Source organism: Dunckerocampus dactyliophorus, chromosome 14, assembly GCF_027744805.1.
Source record: "Dunckerocampus dactyliophorus isolate RoL2022-P2 chromosome 14, RoL_Ddac_1.1, whole genome shotgun sequence".
Lineage (NCBI taxonomy): Eukaryota > Metazoa > Chordata > Actinopteri > Syngnathiformes > Syngnathidae > Dunckerocampus > Dunckerocampus dactyliophorus.
Window position 1 is genome coordinate 8,813,851 of NC_072832.1, and position 18,494 is coordinate 8,832,344.

General features: G+C 40.7%; 2 protein-coding genes across 4 annotated transcripts; both read left to right on the forward strand.

Moving 5' to 3' along the window:
* Positions 1–3,489: 3,489 nt before the first annotated feature.
* On the forward strand, positions 3,490–13,330 carry paox (polyamine oxidase). Of its 2 annotated transcripts, none has more exons than XM_054799614.1 (10): positions 3,490–3,536; positions 5,114–5,290; positions 5,378–5,508; positions 9,600–9,787; positions 10,227–10,408; positions 11,172–11,341; positions 11,508–11,593; positions 12,582–12,694; positions 12,768–12,922; positions 12,995–13,330. In XM_054799614.1, exons 1-10 carry the CDS (start codon positions 3,524–3,526, stop codon positions 13,142–13,144), a joined length of 1,365 nt encoding a protein of 454 aa, XP_054655589.1. In that variant the 5' UTR covers positions 3,490–3,523; the 3' UTR covers positions 13,145–13,330. The 2 variants fall into 2 exon arrangements, with proteins under 2 accessions (XP_054655589.1, XP_054655588.1); XM_054799613.1 differs by lacking the exon at positions 3,490–3,536 and adding an exon at positions 4,184–4,785.
* Positions 13,331–14,246: 916 nt separating this feature from the next.
* On the forward strand, positions 14,247–18,492 carry mtg1 (mitochondrial ribosome-associated GTPase 1). Of its 2 annotated transcripts, none has more exons than XM_054799552.1 (11): positions 14,247–14,469; positions 14,597–14,661; positions 14,747–14,851; positions 14,931–15,017; positions 15,108–15,164; positions 15,255–15,345; positions 15,771–15,832; positions 15,903–15,999; positions 16,073–16,154; positions 16,227–16,339; positions 18,293–18,492. In XM_054799552.1, exons 1-11 carry the CDS (start codon positions 14,367–14,369, stop codon positions 18,388–18,390), a joined length of 960 nt encoding a protein of 319 aa, XP_054655527.1. In that variant the 5' UTR covers positions 14,247–14,366; the 3' UTR covers positions 18,391–18,492. The 2 variants fall into 2 exon arrangements, with proteins under 2 accessions (XP_054655527.1, XP_054655526.1); XM_054799551.1 differs by having other exon boundaries at positions 16,227–16,335.
* Positions 18,493–18,494: the final 2 nt, after the last annotated feature.

Genomic DNA, 18,494 nt, shown 5'->3' on the forward strand with positions numbered 1-18,494 from the left:
AGGTTCATGTCCAATTCAATCTTCAATCATCATATTACAACTTTATTCTCACAAAATTACTTTTATTGTCAGAATGATCAATTTGTTTAACCTGATAAAAAAAAAATGGGATTAAAATATGTGCCTGTTTATTTATTTATTGAATCATTTACTTTTTTTAAAGGAGTCAGGATACTTTGGCGTGCCTGTATTAGAAATACACTGTGATACTTTTACTGTGATTCACTTGGCATTGTTGCAGCTGTGTACTTAACTATTTAGGCCACAATGACACAGTAGGTACAGTAATTCCTATTGTGCTTAAGCACTAGCTAGCAATAACAATCTATTAAATAAAAGTATTGTAAATATCAGCGAGGGTTACATTATCATGCCATATATACAGTACATATGCATATATACTGTATATATACACACATAAATATCATCCACAGTATTTCATTTCACCTTTGTACCCCTTGGCTCTGTTTTTCCCATTTTGCTGATTTTAGTGTTTAATTTTGTTTCTTCATGCCGTGAGCCAGTAATAATTGGGTAAATAATTGAAGCTAATCCAGCTTTAAGTGATTCTTTTTAAGTAGTAGGTCCTTCGTCCTTTGAAAATACTGTAAAGCTAACACAGTAGCTTTCATTTTTACGGACTTAATGCAGAAGTACAATTTGTTGCATTTAATGCATTTATGCTCGGAAATCGCAGAAAATACGGTTACGCTCAAAACAGTGAATTGAACTTTTAAAAAAAAATGCATGGTGTCTTTTAAGGCAACCCCTCATGGCTCATAATAACACGGTTAACGTGTGATTGAAATGTTTTTCTGCTGCTATTAAAGAGACTAGTGTTGGCTAAATAGATTTTCAGATGTATGTCCTCTTTTATTGATTTAAATTTTCATTTCATTTGGAGCTGTTAATACATACAAATATATAAAATTATGTCCTGTTTACTTGTTCCTAAAATACAGTAAAGGGGGCGTATTTCACACATAGCCGCAAAGGATGATCAATCATCATTAATTAATTCGAAAACTGTATTTAATTTGATCATTTAATCATTATTATTATATTACTAGTATTACATGTTGTAAATTTGGCAGTTCATGAGCCCCGTGACCCAAAGTGTGTGTCACGTGAGCCTCACGGCACGGCATTGACCAGTGCTCAAAGTCTCCTGTTAATTACCATCAACAAACACAACGCAGAGCTCAGGGCTGTGAGTTTGTTTTATATTTCTGTTTACATAGTGGGAAAGTGACCTGGTCTGGCATTCACCAAAATAAAACATATGATTTTTAGAGGCAACACTTAACACGGACGGGCTTACCGCTTTGTTGGTGTTAGGAAAAGCTTTGTGTAGCTCAGTGGTGTCCAAAGTGCGACCCGGGTGACATTTGTGGCCCACGCCTAATCTTTTATTGGCCCGCGACACATTGTAAAAATAAAACTGAACCAAAAAAACAGCAAAAATGTGAAAAATTGAGCCAAATGGCACAATGTAAAGAGAAAAAGCTGAAAATGTTGATACTGATCACTCAAAATAACATATGGCTTTGTTTTTTCATCTTTTTACCAAATTAAAAAATATACATCAATTTATAAAATATTTACACATGTATATAAATATATATTAAAATATCTATAAGTAATAAATATATAAGCGACCCATAGCATCCTTTGATTTTTCAGTATGCACATCTAGCGTCTTTTGAGCTAGACCAGAATGGCTGCTCGCGGCTGGCGGAGGAGCGTGCGAACGTCTGTGTTTCATCGGCCGCAAACCTTTACATTCGGCAGAGCTACTGACAGTTTGTTGTGTTTAGCAGTCCAGTCAGTCTGAGTCATGCGTGCCGGTGTCAATGCGAGAATAGTAATAGGTGTGGGATAGCAGGGATAGCAGCCGCACAAAAGCTTTTTAAAGCAGGTTTCAATCATGTGCAGATACTCGAAGCTACAGCTAGAAGTGGAGGAAGGATAAAAACGGACAAATCTGGTAAGTAAACCAGCTATGTCTTTTTTAATGTAATCCAAGGGTGTCCAAACTTTTCTACTAAGAGCTACATACTGCAGTTTCCTTTAACCGCACAATTGTTTTAACTTGCAATTAATGTGCGCACGTCCTGTTTGACCCTCAGCCCACACCGTAGTTTGAGAAAGTAGTGGTGACAGTGGAGCCAGAAGCGTGAACAAACATAGAGCAGACAAAGCATTGTGTTGTTATTAGTTATGAGTACCAACATTTCAGATTTTTCTTTTTACATCGTGCCATTTTTCTGTTTCATTTTTTAAAATTTGATGAATGTAGTGCAGCACCTGCTGTGATCATTGAACACAATGATCAGATGACCAATGTTTGTCTTATCACTGACCAGAGTTTATTTGTCAGCTAATCATACAAGAGTGCAATATTAAAAATAGAAGAAACACAGCGAAACTTGGCCATGGCTTCTGCTGTAGGTGATAACATAATAGAGAATGAAGTTGCTGAAACAAAACTTTTCCGGCCCGGGAGGTGGGCCCAACACCCCAAACATTCATCGAGGGTCCCGGCAGGACTTAAAGAAGGCAAAAAACCCAACTTTTCCGAGGGGTCGATTTTCGTGCGTTTTTTCAGTGCTGGCACTGTCGCAAAAATCTCACTTTTTCAAGCTGTTGAAACGACACTTTTCCGGCCCGGGAGGTGGACCAAACCCCCAAACATTCATCGGGGGTCCCGGCAGGACTCAAAGATGAAAAAAAAAAAAACTTTTCCGAGAGGTCGATTTTCGCCCGTTTTTTCAGTACCGGCACTGTCGCGAAATCGCACTTTTTCAAGCTGCCGAAACGACACTTTTCCGGCCCGGAAGGTGGGCCAAACCCCCCAAACATTCATCGGGGGTCCCGGCAGGACTCAAAGTTGGCAAAAATCCCAACTTTTCCGAGGGGTCGATTTTCGCCGTTTTTTTCAGTGCCGGCATTGTCGCAAAATCGCACTTTTTCAAGCTGCCGAAACGACACTTTTCCGACCCGGGAGGTGGACCAAACCCCCCAAACATTCATTGGGGGTCTCGGCAGGACACAAAGATGTAAAAAAAGCCAATTTTTCCCAGGGGTTGATTTTCGCCCTTTTTTTCAGTGCCGAGGCTGTCGCGAAATCACATTTTTTTTCAAGTTGCTGAAACGACACTTTTCCGCTCCAGGAGGTGGACCGGTCCACCAAACATTCATCGGGGGTTCCGGCAGGACCCAAAGATGGCAAAAAACGCCACAATTGTTTGACGGCCAGTTTGACAGGGTTTGCAATATTTTGGTTGTGTAAACTGAGATGTACAGTGTATGTTTTGATGAAAATATATACCACCATGACACCCAATTACTATCAGAGGTAATTGTCTTAAGTCTTCCATGTGAAAGGTTATTCCCTGGGATTTGGTTTGGGCAGTCAAACGAGTCGTACACTTTTATGCAGTACATGAATAAGGCGTTTTCTCCGCTCCGACTCTTGCCACATTCAATATGGCGACGACGTTGACGTACGGCTCAATGCTTGATGTGGCGTCTGGGTATGTATGTCTATTCTAGATAAATATTCTAGTTAATTGCCATTCACTTCATTAGTGCGCGGGTGAGGCAGCCATGATGGGAAGCATAATCCAGAAACACTGAAAGATCAGATTTGTCATTTTTCAGGTTTCCCAGAGACAAAGACAGGTATGTGTCATGAAAACGTTGTAGATTTTTAACACTTGTAGTTGCAAATAAAGAGGAGGGTGACCAAGACTCGAAGTGTTGTCTTTGACAAGTCAGTGATGGTGATTTAGGCTATCGTCGATCAAATGTATATACAGTACAATGCCATTACTGAAATAAATGTTGCATTGTACAACATACTTAGATAATTATCCATATAACAAGTTTTTTAAAATGGACTTGTTGGAATGGTAATTAATGTATTGCTTGTAATTATCTATTTCCTGACCATCTTATCTGTGTATTGTCTATTGTCTGTGTATGACATGTTATGTCCACAATTGTAGTGCATTTTCAATGACGTTTTAGAGTAAACCATTTGCAAAAACAATATAAATTTAATGCGTTTATGTTTTCTACATCAAATGTGTAAATCCAAGTTCAGTTAAAATGTTATTATTTATTATTACGTGTATGTTGTCTGTTAAGCGTTGGTAACACTGTATGGAGGGGGAAAAAGTAAAATAAAGTAGGAAAAAATTGCTTTCCTACATGTGCTCAGGTTTTTATTGATATCTACATATATTTGATATTTCTGTAATATAATTGATTTTTACACATTTTCATTCCGTTTTCAGTAAGTAACATTCATTCATTTCGTCGAAGTGTACGCACGTACTTTATTTTATACTCAGCTCAGCGTTAATGCATACATTGTACGCCGTTGTGCGCCTAGCCCCGCCCATCTCTATCATGGCGGACATTCTGCTACATAGCGTACTACACTCTTTTAAATGCATTTGCGGATAATGCACAGTCTCACTTGTCTAGCGTCTTAGACTGGAAAGGCTGGTAGCGGCTGGAGGAGGAGCGTCCAAAGTCTTTCGTCGGCTGCAAACCTTTAAATTGTACACAGTAACTGGCAGACGTGCCGTTTGTCGTGTTTAGCTGTCCAGTCAGTCTCGGTCATGTCCGCCGGTGTCGAGTCCAGAATAGTAATAGTAGGATGTGGGATATCAGGGATAGCAGCAGCACATAAACTCATCAAAGCAGGTTTTAATCACGTGAGGATACTCGAAGCTACAGCTAGAAGTGGAGGAAGGATAAAAACGGGCAAATTTGGTAAGTAAACCAACTATGTCTTTTTACTGCAATCCAGGGGGTCCAAATTCCACAGAGCGCTGTATACTGTAAACTCAAAGGATCCGGGGGTCCATTTTGATATTTTAAAAATTTATATAGAGTATATATGTAGGACAAAGGATTGTGTTGTTATTGGTATCAACATTTATTTAAGATTTTTCCTTTTACATCATGCCTTTTTGCTGTATTTTTCCTTTGACATATGTTTGTCTTATCACAGACCAGAGTTTTTTAGCTAATCATACAACAGTGCAATATTAAAATGAGAAGAAACACAGCTAAACTTGGCCATGGCTTCTGCCTGTAGGTGATAACATAATAGAGATCGGTGCAAACTGGATCCATGGGCCATCCGAGGGCAACCCAGTGTTTTGTTTGGCGCGACAATATGGACTGCTAGATCCAGAGGCCCTCAAGCCGGAGAACCAGGCCGTGGACATCGGAGGACATCCTCCCTGGATCGCCAATGTCTTTACCAGCTCAGGTGACTTTTGAGCCCAATTTCCAAATATTCATGGTGGCCAGCCTACTTAGTATGGTGACCTTATGCAGTGTTTTTTTTTAATCTAAGGTCGCAAATTGAGCATTGAAGATGTGTATCCTGCTCAGCAGATGTTTGCTGAGCTGCTGGTCGAGTGCTCAGCGTTTCATGAGAGAGGAGGAGAACCATGGCCCAGTGTGGGTCAATTCATTCGTACAGAGGTATAGTTATATTCGGGAGGTGTGATGACCAAGTGTCTTTTTATGAACATGCTGTACTGTGCCATGTGTATCAGACTTGTATCTCAGTCTTGTAACTCCCCAATACCACATTTTGTCCCTGCAGCCGTACGCAATTTTGCATGAAATGTTAAAAATTGTAGGCATGCATAATCTTTGTGCCACTTGCGTGAACTAGTCGTGAACGCAACACAACCTGTTTGTAAACAGTGCCCGCGGTGCTTCTCAGAGCCTGTCTCATTCTCACGAACGGGTTCACCTTCGCTTGGGACAAGTCGGGGGAATATTGGATCTTCCTTCCTAAGGGTGATGCCTGCTTAGTGTGGCGTCACGTGGGACAAAGCGGGGACAAATAATGCCACGACTGCTTCACGGATGCGGGAAGTGGTGGTGACAATGCATATGCAATGCGATGTGTTGCATGTACTAGCAGTACTGTAGGTGCAAATAAGTCGTGCATTTCATGCCGATGTAAACCCTTTGCGGTCACGAACTTATGCATAAACAGAATGCAAACATTGAGCAAAGTACTCTTTACACTTTTTATACATGGAGGCAAAAAATCGTGCAAGTGTCACGGTGGCATGACTCAGGAGCCATTTTAGTGCTTTTAGACCTGACTGCTGCCTTTGACACAGTGGACCATACTATTCTTTTACCTCGCTTGGAAAACTGTGTGGGTGTCAGGGGGACTGCCCTTGATTGGTTTAGGTCTTACTTGTCAGGGAGATGCCTTACTGTGGGACTTGGTGACTCCACCTCATCTACTGCCCCCCTTGAATGTGGAGTCCCCCAGGGATCAATCCTGGGGCCCATCCTATTTGTTCTGTACCTAATCCCACTTAGCACAATTTTTAGAAAGCATGGCATCTCCTATCACTTTTATGCAGATGACTGCCAGATCTATTTACCAATTACAAGAAATGACCATGCCCCCCTGACTCCCCTTCTTGAGTGCTTTAGTGACGTCAAGGTCTGGTTGGCTCAAAATTTTTTAAAGCTCAATGAGGGGAAGACAGAAGTTATCATCCTTAATAATAATGACCTCCACTTGGACTTGGGTCCCATGAAAAACCATGTCAGTCCCACAGCCACCAGCCTTGGCGTCATCATTGATAGTGATTTTAAACTTAATAAACAAATCAATGCCGTTGTAAAATCTTGTTTTTATCATCTTCGGCTTTTATCCAAAGTCAAATCATTTTTATCATTGCAACATTTCGAACAAGCCATGCACGCTTTTATCTCGTCACGACTGGACTACTGTAATGCCCTTTACTTTGGAATAAGCCATAAATTACTCTCTCGCTTACAGTTAGTCCAGATCTCTGCAGCACGGCTTTTAACAGCAACCAAAAAGAGCATATTACCCCAATTTTAGCTTCCCTGCACTGGTTGCCTGTGCGTTTTAGAATTGATTTTAAGATTTTATTGTTTGTTTTTAAGGCTTTGAATGGGCTGGCCCCTCAGTACATCTCGGACCTCATCCAAATTTACACTCCAGCGCGCACTTTGAGGTCCGAAGGCCAGCTCCAACTGGTGGTGCCTAAGACCAGACTTAAGACCAGGGGAGACCGGGCCTTTTCTGTTGTCGGCCCAAAGCTGTGGAACACTCTCCCCCCTCATGTAAAAACGGCCCCCACAATTGAAAGCTTTAAGTCTCGTCTTAAAACCCACTTTTATTCTCTGGCTTTTAACTCGGCGTGAGTCGTGTGGTCCTCTGTGTCTTTTATTATTTTTTAAGTTTTTATTGGTTCTATTTATTTTAGTTTTTTTAATTAAATTTACTTATTTATTTTTTACCTACTTCTTGGACTTTTGGCTTTTATTGTTTTGATTTCTTGTTTTAAATATTTTATTGTAGTACGTTTCTTTGTTTCTATTTGATCTTTTAGTTTTTATTGTCGTAATTTTTACTTATTATTTACATTTACATTCCTTTATTTACTTATTATTTATGGTTTCGCTAGTCTGTGCAGCACTTTGGAAACAGTGTTTATAAAATGTATAAATAAAGTGGATTGGATTGGATTAGGAGTTTTTGTCAATACTCGACTAGCTCTACTGTAAACAGCATCTTTAATATGCAGGAGGATATTTATTACATAATGAGGTAAAAAATTATTGCATTTTACATCATTTATACACCCAAAAGGCAAATACAGGCAAATCCGTTCCAGAAGGTCTGACACAAACCAAAATGTACTCGTACCGAATCAATTTTTCCCATTAGAAATAGTGTAAATCCAGTGTGTCCGTTTCAGACTCCCAAAAATGTTAACACAAAACACTTTTTTAAAATAGTTTTTCAATTATCATTTTACATAAAGAAAACAATACTGATTTCAGAGCGACTATGACACTGCTACCTGTGGTGTCTTGCCAATTTTGCAATATCTGGGAACTAATCAACACACAGTAGAAACTGAAATCCTCTCAGATTGAAGAGATCTGTCCCTACCTTCTCCCACAGTCTGTCTGGTGCTGGGTGTGATATTACTGGCTCTCCTGGGTTTCTGTTGCGGTTGTCGTTGCGAGTGGCATACCGAGACGTTATACAAAACGCACTTAACAATCATATAGTGTGGCTCATGGAGTTTCTTTAGCGTCTCTCGCCTCAGCTGACATGAAACAAAGAGCTTTGCTGCTTTGAACATCAGCCAAGACGTGTGAGTGCCGTCCATCCATTTTCTCTGCCGCTTATCCTCATCAGGGTGGCGGGGGGTTATGCTGGGCGAGAGGCAGGGTACACCCTGGACTGGTTGCCAGCCAATCACAGGGCACATATAGACAGTCATTCACGCTCACATTCATACTATGGACAATTTAGAGTCACCAATTAACCTAACATGCATGTTTTTGGAATGTGGGAGGAAACCGGAGTACCCGGAGAAAATCCACGCACGGGAAGAACAGGCAAACTCCGAGAGATGCCCGAGCGGAGATTCAAACTCATCTCCTGACTGTGTGGCCAACATACTAACCACTCGGCCACTGTGCAGCTCGTTGTGAAAGGTCCAATGGGGCTTATGTTCTTGTGGTCCTTAGTTATTTCGTTTGGCCAACCCTGTACAGTTCCAATTCCCTTTCCAGCAGATATTCTTTCTGATCGTTCAAAGCATCCGCAATATGTCGCTCTTTGTTGGTCACTGGTTTAACTTGTTGCGCTAGTGTGAGTTTCTGTACATGCACTCTGTTACGAGTGAATCGAATATCCGATTCACTTCAGTGAGTGTCTCCTAACAACTTGTGTCTCCATGAGTCGATCAAATTTTCCATCACTACTGCACACCCGAGCAAAGTGATCTTTCTTGTTGCATGTCTTACATGTTTGGGCTGTTGCAGGACATTTTTTTTGTTCGGTGTTTGAATCATCTGCTGCAACTTGACTCTTTTTCTTCTGTGTTAGCGTTCACCCTGTCTGACAGTTCGTAGTCTGCTTATTTCACTTGTCTTTTACTTGGCTGGATGTTATCTCACTTACACACCAGATATCAGTGAGTTTTTTTTTCTAGAGTTTGATATGCCTCGCTTAACAGTCTGCCTCTCACTTGGTCGTTATAAATGACATATACTATTCTGTCACGTACCAGGGAGTTGTGCAACGGTCCAAACTCAAAGTCCTTGGCGTTGTTTTTTCTTTTCTTTCTTTTTTTTTTTTTAAATATGAATCAGTGGGATGTGACTGCTTTTGGGGTCTTGTGAAGAACATATTGAGTATATGAGGTATATTTTCTGGGGGCTCCCAATAGTCTTTGAACTCATCACTGGCATGCCGAGGACCATTATCTGAGATGACAATATCAGGAACTCCATGCCTTGCAAACACTGACCCACTTCAGCCCACCTCTGACACCATGCTACATTCATGAGACATCGTGATCAAGTGTCTTTTTACGAGCATCCTTTAAATGGGGCACCGTGCAATATACAGCCATGTGCATCAGGCAGGCTAGTTAAACCCCAACACTTCTTTATGAGTGCCGTATTGCAGGTCTTCACTACAGGTCACAGGTATGACACAAATAATATCAGTGTTCCACCACATTCACATTCATCTTGTTTTGATGCAGGTGCTACGAAGAGCAGCTGAGAAGTGGAAAGTAGCCGATGCAGCCACAAGATCTTTGCAACTGTGCATGATCAGCACCATGCTGAAGGTGGAGTGTAGCATTAATGGAACTTACAGCATGGATGACGTCGGCTTGGGTGGTTATGGCATCTATAAATGTCTGCCGGGACTTGACTGCACCTTACCAGGGTTTGTAGTCCAAGCTGGAATACATGTAACATAATTATGTGTTAACCACTGAAGTCATTTTATTGGTATTAGTGTCATAGTGCAGTTCTAGCATATATTTATATTGCATAACAATGATAACGTAACTGTTTTTCATTCATTCAAAAGAGCGGACCTCACTGGAGTTTGATTATAAGTATCCTAAACAATTAGAGGATGCATATTGAGATACATTGCGGTCATCCACAACCATGCAAATCTATGTTAACTTATGACGTATATGATTGCCTTCGTGAAAGTTAAAAGTTGTTACGGATTCTCATGCAGGGAGTATTGATTGATATTAAACGTTGACTACCACCACACCCGCTTCCTCTTATATGTACCTAAAATAAAACGCTATTAAGTTGCTACAATAAATCAAGAAACTCATCACGTTGTATTTTCGTCTTTATTCCAGTGGCTATGAAGGTCTGCTGAGAAAACTGATGTCAGAGCTCCCTGCTGATGTGGTGACCTACAATCAGCCAGTTCGCTGCATCCACTGGAACAACACAGAGAAGCCAGACACACACGTGACCATTGAGTGCCAAGACGGGAAGAGAGTGGCTGCCGATCATGTGATCATGACGGTTCCTTTAGGTATTATGGCATATGGATGAGTGCACTACACCACGACGTGATTCAACAGAAGGCATGAAAGCATATCAAAGTTGAGTTAATAATGGTATTTGCGTGCGCTCTTTGCATGAGTTCATTACAGTAGTGTGCGCTTTGCTGGAGTTTATTACGGTATTTTCGCTGGCATGCGCATTGAATAAAAATAGCTAGACGTTTCCCAGTCGGATCGCGATCTTTTGAGAAAATAATTTGTCAAATTTGCTCTGAAAAATGGGAGGGAAAAAATGCACAGTTCAACGAAAATATGTGGATGAACACGGGACGTGTTTACCAGAGTGGGAGAGCTCATATTTTACGGCAAGCCACTCTGCCTTTTGTGTCAGGCGTGTTTATCGCACTTCAAAGCATCAAAGCTTCACATCTTCAGCGACACTTTAGCTCAGTCCACGCCAACATCGACCTGGAATTTCCTTAAGGGACTGAACTTCGCAGTCACATAAATTTGACCGAGCAAAGGTATGTGTGTGAGGAGGGAATGATGTTCAGGTGTATCATGTGGCTCTTTGCAGTAACACAGTAAAAAATGTGGCTCTTGATCTCTGACTGGTTGGCCACGCCTGGTTTTATTCCTCTTTTAGGGGTACGGCAGAATGGAAGCATCAGAGCCGGAACACAAGATCCAGCATTTATTGTTAAAGCCGACCTTTCTGCCATTTTTCCGTGTCTGTGGTATTCCAAGAGAATAACTATTCTTATTCAATTGTCCTTACTTGTCTTTCTCCAGGCCACTTAAAGAAGCACTATTCCACTCTGTTCCATCCTCCTCTTCCTCTACACAAGATGCACTCTATCCAGAGGTTCGGCTTTGGCACCATTAATAAAATATTTGTGGAGTTTGATTCGCCATGGTGGGATAAGGACTGCGAGGTCATCTTCCTGGTGTGGGAAGATGAGGTGAGTCGTCATGTCAGTGCCTGCATGATCTCGACTGTTGTCACGGTGTTGGGCCGTGTTAGAAAATGCTTAAATTGCTGCCTCCTCGCACCTTTCTGACCATCTTTTAATAAAATGTGGGCCACATTCATGAGAATGATACAACTTATTTGTCATCACTGTTCAGGATGCCATTGTGGACAAGGTGCAGGATGTTCCAGGATCTTGGATAAAGAAATTGTTTGGCTTCACTGTGGTAAAACCCACTGACAGGTCAGCAGTCAGTGTTTGAAGAGTGCCTTCATTTTGGATCTGACTGATTGGTTATGATTTGATAGATAAATATACGCATAAAACATGTTTTACTTTGATTTCTGCTGCTATTATGAAACAAAGTTGTATGTGTTTATTGCATAAAAAGGATGATATCTGTACTGTATCTTGCCACAGCAGTAATAGGAAACACCGCATTTGGAGTTACAGTGGAACCTCTAAAGTTGAACACGTTCTGTTGCTTGACGATGGTTGATTTCCAAGTTGTTCGAATTTCAAAACAATGTTTCCCATAGAAAATAATGTCAAATGAATTTGTTTGTTCCATGCACAAACTGTCACCATCATACAACTTGTATTCACTATACAGGCAAAGTTATAAGTAACAATTCAACTTTCTTAACTGTCAAACTGTGTTTGCAGAGCAATAGATTCAAGATTCAAGAGTTTTATTGTCATATGCACAGTAAATATTGTCACCAAGTGGTATTCTACAGGTATTTCTGGAATTAGTTCAATGTTCCATAGAGCGTATATGTGATATAATTGATTCATGAATATAGTTGATATTTAAGTAACTGCATCGGCCATATTGCACTGCGCAGCTCATCCTTTCCCCGTTTTGCAGTAAGTTACTTTTGATTCTGTAGTTATCATCACACTTTTCCTCTTTGCATAAAAAAAACAAACACGAATCATTCTTTGTTGTATTATTATACCCAAGTATATTTGTATACTGTACTCAGTAAGCTTAAGATGCACATGCTGACATGACACTTGATGGTGGTTTGTATTGTAAGTGTTGTTTGGCTTTTGTAGAAGATTTTTGGTGAACTCCAAAATTGTTAAGGCCTCCAGGGTGTTCGGCTTGGGAGGTTCCACTGTACATGGGTTTCATTGGACAGTGACGGTATTGAACGTACTTGAAAATGCTTGAATGTTGCTTTTGCATGGTGTGTTTACTGGGTAAAACTGAAATAACCCTCAGGCACAGCCATGTTTTATGTGGCTGGATCGCTGGGCATGAGTCAGAGTACATGGAGACTTTACCTGAGCAGGAGGTCCTGCACGCCATCACTCAACTCATCCGCATGTTTACAGGTGAATAAGTAGCTTTTATGGCTTTCCTGTACTACCAGGACTTCTGTATGATATCTAACTGTGTATGTTTTAGGCAACCCCATCATCACTCCCCGGAGAGTCTTGCGCTCTCAGTGGTTGAACAACCCCTGGACATGCGGATCGTACAGTTACCCTTCAAAAGGTTGCTCATTGCAAGACTTGGAGAACATGATGGAGCCTCTACCTTCAAAGCCATCACTGTCACAAGTATGTTTGCACTGCAGAATGGGGAAAAAAAGGGTTTGTCAACTCACACACTATTCGGTGTGTCCTATCCAGCCCCTGCAGGTGTTGTTTGCTGGAGAGGCGAGTCATCCCAGCTACTTCTCCACCGTCCATGGAGCTCTTCTCACTGGCTGGAGGGAAGCTGACAGGCTCATCTCTCACTACTCCTCCAGTCATCTACCAAAGCCTAAATCAAAGCTTTAAAAGAATAACGCTGCTCAGATTAATCAGACACAGTTTACAGTTGAAGCCTGCAAGATGTCCCGTGAATGTAACCATACTGATGATGTAACTGATCCAGATTATCACGGTCTGTTTTTGTTAAGCAACAAGCTTTATAACCTTTTCCACACTGATAGATCTCAATTAATCTCAGTTAAGTTTTAACGGGGGGGGGGGGGGGGGGGGGGGGGGGCAAATCACTTTTTCACACAGGGCCATGTGTTGCATTTTTTTCTCCCTTAATAATAAACAGTTTCATTTAAAACTGCATTTTGTGTTCAGTTGTGTTGCCATTGACTATTATTTAAATGTGATGATCTGAAACATTTAAGTGTTGCAAATATACAAAAAAAAAAATCAGGAAGGGGGAAAACACTTTTTCATGCCACTATATATTATTTAAACTTAATAAACTGTCCACCATTCATCACAATCACAGACTACCGCCATTATTGATGTTTTTTTAGATAACAGTATATTTATTATCAGTCTTGCCATGAGTTATCGAAACAGTATTAGTCCATATCTTATATCCATACTATCTAATAAGCCAGTCGAAGTACATTTCAGAGACGTGTTGCGTTTAGTTTTGGACACAGAAACCGAATAGACATGTTTAATGTTCTGTTGAAAATAAAGCTGTGGGTCTTTTTACTTGTAGTCATTTGTTGGGCATTCAAATATTTTATCATGAAAAACTCATTACTATTGTTAAAAATGTCAAGAAAAAATATGGTCACGCTAGGCAACAGGAGAAATTAAAAGTGACAGTAATGTAACAACTACTTTAATATCAGCTTCGAGAAAAGTAAATAAAATTGTTTCTTCAGCAACTATTAACTAATGAATTGCTTTGTAAACTTTAAAAAGTTTGGACTTTGCAAAGTTACAGCTTATAGTTAATAGCTATCAGTTTTAGAATTATTCCGAGCTGAGCGCTTAATAAAAAAATGCTTCTCCGTTTAGGTTATTTCGCAATTATTGTAATATCCTGCTGAGGGCAGTAATGTGCGTAACAGCGAGCTAATACTCCTGAAACCGTAGGGAAGAAGAGCGGAACAAATGTTATGTGTGAAGTTTTTAGTCGGTTTGTAAACAGTGGTACACTTGAATGTGTTCGGTTTTCTCGCGAGTATGATAATAAGTCAAGCTAACGTACAGATGTGAGATAAAGTTAAGACAAAGTAATATATTTATCTAGGCAATGAAACTGTACCGGTCACTCTGCAATGTCATTAAGTTTCGAACCCATTTTGACTTTGGAGGACGGGAAGTGGCTCACTGGTTCCCTGGACACATGGCTAAAGGTGACTGCTAGTTTTTGCCATAAGATGCCCCCCCTCAAACCCATGAACTGTACTATGTTATACATTTGTGTTCCTGATGAATGGGAAATAGCCAGGTTTGTTACGGAATATTATTCCTCTATTGCAGGTTTGAAGCAGATGAGAGCCAGTCTGAAGAACGTGGACTGCATCATAGAAATACATGATGCTAGAATATCCTTTCTGATTCTGATGAAGCTATTATTTGGTTTTGCTTATGGTTATTACTGCTGTATTAATGCTCTTTAACAATAAGCACCTTCCCTTCTCTGGAAGAAACCATATGTTTCAGGAGACTCTGGATGTCAAACCACACCTGCTGGTTCTAAACAAGATGGACCTGGCTGACTTGTCAAATAAACAGGTGCTGTATGCATTCATACCAAATAAAATGATAAACAAATATAACTATCACGTCATTATTTGTCACATTTTCTGTGCAGAGGATCCTAAAGGAACTCAATAAAACCGGAGTCAAGAATGTTCTCTTTACAGACTGTCTAAAGCAGCGAGATGACAATGTCAAAAGGGTACAAGTCCTTTTTCCCTAAATGCACAATCTTTGCCTGTTGACTGTCACATCGCTTAAAGATCCTTCATCTTACTCTTTTATTCTGCAGTTGGTGCCGACGGTGGTGGAGATTATAGCAAAGTCAAACCGCTTTAACAGAGAGGAGGTATACACAAAGAAACAATGTGTTCATTTAGTGGACAAATAAAAGTGCATGACTTGTTCTAACAATAACATATCACGTTAACACTTCCAGAATCGAAATTATTGCCTGATGGTGATTGGAGTGCCCAATGTGGGAAAGTCATCACTTATTAACTCAGTAAGAAGAACATATTTGAAGAAAGGTACAGTAAAATTGAGACCAGCATTTTTTGAGCCTCCTGCACAGAGATCCCAAAAATTGTGACTGTGACTTAGAGCTGGCATTTATTTGCATGGGCCTTTTATACAGTGCAGCTGGATATTGCTGCAACTGTGTGTGCTTTCACATGGTGACATATAAAATACTTGTCGGACGACGACAGTTGCTTTCAACACAAAAGTGAGTTTTGGGTGTCAAATTTAACAGCCCGATCCCGGCATTGCAGAATACCCTTACACACAGGCAGCATCCCGCCTCAGATGCTACCTCTGAAGCCGGAACATTGCCAGGTCAGCTGCTGCCATTTTACCATGTGGCTGCTCTGTGTACACAGCACCGACACAGAAGGAAGGTGGAAAAATCCAGGCTTTTGTGTGAAAGGGGCTATGAATAAAATGTTTCTTTCAGGCCGTGCGTCTCGAGTAGGTGGCGAGCCAGGCATAACTCGAGCAGTCCTCACTAAAATTCAGGTAACTTTACTATTTTTCTTTTTACTTTCATCGATTATGTGCTCGTGTATCGTGATGTTTATTCCATCAGGTGTGTGAACGCCCCATAATGTACCTGCTGGACACACCGGGGGTTTTGCCTCCCAAAATTGAGAGTGTTGAAACAGGCATGAAGCTGGCGTTATGTGGTAAGCAGGCCCAACGTGCTAAATTACTAAACACAATTACTAAACTGATGAACATTTTTGTGTCGCTCTCCAGGAACTATACTGGACCATTTAGTCGGTGAGGATATCATTGCTGACTACTTGCTCTATTCTCTTAACCGGCTGGAAAAGTTCAGGTACCGATTTGATGTTTGAGTCATTTTACCTTTCTCAAGGGTGTGATCCATGTGTGTTGCGTTTGTGTGCAGTTACGTGGAAAAATACAACCTCCAGGAGCCCAGCGACGACATCCAGCACGTACTCAAACGCATCGCGGTGAAACTGAGGAAGACTCAGCGGATCAAAGCCCTCACTGGAGTAGGTGAGAGACAACAAATCATACCTGTACATACACACTTGAGTAGAAGTATGCAGAAATACACCATATAGACAAAAGTATTTGGCCACATACAGGAAGTCAAGTTCAATAAGAAGAAGCCGGCGAGCACCAACAAAGAAGAAGAAGCGTCTACAATGTTTGGTTTAACGCCATTTAAAAAAAGAGCAGTCTGCTCAGTGCAACATTTGCAACACAATGATATCATGCAAAGGAAAGTGCACGACCAACATGATTAAACACCTCGTCCCTGACGTGCCACGTCGGACTTTTTCTAATCAGTCGAAATCAGGGAAGTCAAACAATAAATGACGTCTGTCTCATGCCAGTGTTACCACGCTGATGTCGTGGAAGTTCGGTGTTATTAAAGGACGGGAGCCACGACTGCAGGATGCAAGTTTGTTCACGTACATGTATATACTGTATTCATGTATGTCAGCGTGTGTCTTTTAGCAAAAGTCAAGAGACCTTCTCAACCCACACAACACACTTCCGGACTTCAAAATAAGAGCAATGTGCACTACATCCTGTTTACTTGTGATAGCAAAATAAGGGTGACATAAAAAATAGCATACACCAACATTGAGGCAGTAAAGTATACCAGTGCTCATATTGTATCTCAAGACTCACAGCTCACAGACAAACCTTTTACAAGTAGTCCTGTGAAAATAGATTTGGGATAAATTCATAGTAATGTTCATTTAAAAAAAAAAATAAATGTCATATCATTAAAGCATTCAGGGGGAAGTTCAGACATTTCGTTCAAAAAGAATTCTGGTTAGCGCCCTCATTTAAACCATGCAAACTTTTATGACAAAGCATCGGAATGGAGAATCGTTAGGAACAGGAATCGAAATAAGCAAACGAAATTCAAATTCAAACGATACCCAACCCTACTGACAATATACTAAGCCCATCATACAGCAATCGGCCTAAGATGTCTTGGCAATCGGCCTAAGTGTCAAACTCTAATGAAAAATAAATTTGCTGAAATTTTAATATATAGTACACTGCTGTGGGACACTAGTTGACCTCTGAATTATTCTGATTTAATTTTCCCATTGGAATGAATACAAATACAAGTAATCTGTTGCAGAGTCAAGCTGTCACCATCATGACAACCGTGTAAAGCAGGGGTGTCAAACTCGTGCCATGGAGGGCCGAGACACTGCAGGTTTTCTTTCCAGCCAGTCACTAAAGCAGGTGATTTTAATGATCAACACCTTCAGTTTGAGGGAAGGAGCTCATCAATTAAATCACCTGCTGAAGAAACTGGTTGGAGAGAAAACCTGCAGCGTCTCGGCCCTCCATGGCACGAGTTTGACACGTGGCGTAAAGTGTAAAAAAAAATGAACCACTGCATTACTAATACATTAAAACTTAAAACACGTGACTTTAATGTAACGAAGGACGGAGGCGTCACAGATTATGACATTTTCCTCCTTGATTGGTACACAAGTGTAAAAAGAAAAAAAAAAAGCACTCACACAAGTGACAAGGCTTGGTGGCGCTGGCTGGATGAAAGTATTGGGACAAACACTGTTACGGTTTTACTGCTTTAAACGTGTCTTTAATTGATACCGCTCTATATTTCAGAATTGGTGTCACAATAAAGCCTAAAAAAGCTAAAGAAAAAGCAAAGCATGCCGCACATTTATCCTATGTAACTCCCAACGACCTCAGGGGAGTACTGTACGATACTGCGCCTGTTATAACTTTCATAACAACATGCTTATTAAACAAACACAACTTTGTGTATATTAATATGTCAGCTTGAGAGGTTTCATAAGACAGTGGTTCCCGACCTTTTTTGACCCACGGACCGGCTTGTGTTCCCACAAATCTCCCGCGGACCGTCCTGCAAGAGATTGTGGCCATTATCATGCCAACTGGTAAAGCACATAACAGTGTGTCATAATATTTACTTGTCTCCTTCAGGCGACATCACCATCACTGTTCCAAACTACACTGCAGCAGCGTACGATTTCATCCGAGCCTTCAGGAAAGGAGAGCTTGGCCAAGTCATCCTGGACTGAAACAGCATATTTTACTGTAGATAAGCTCCACCAGGATGCACCTTGTACATTCAGACAATGTTTGTAAGTAAAACAAGTGAATATTTGGTTGAAGAATTAAAAAG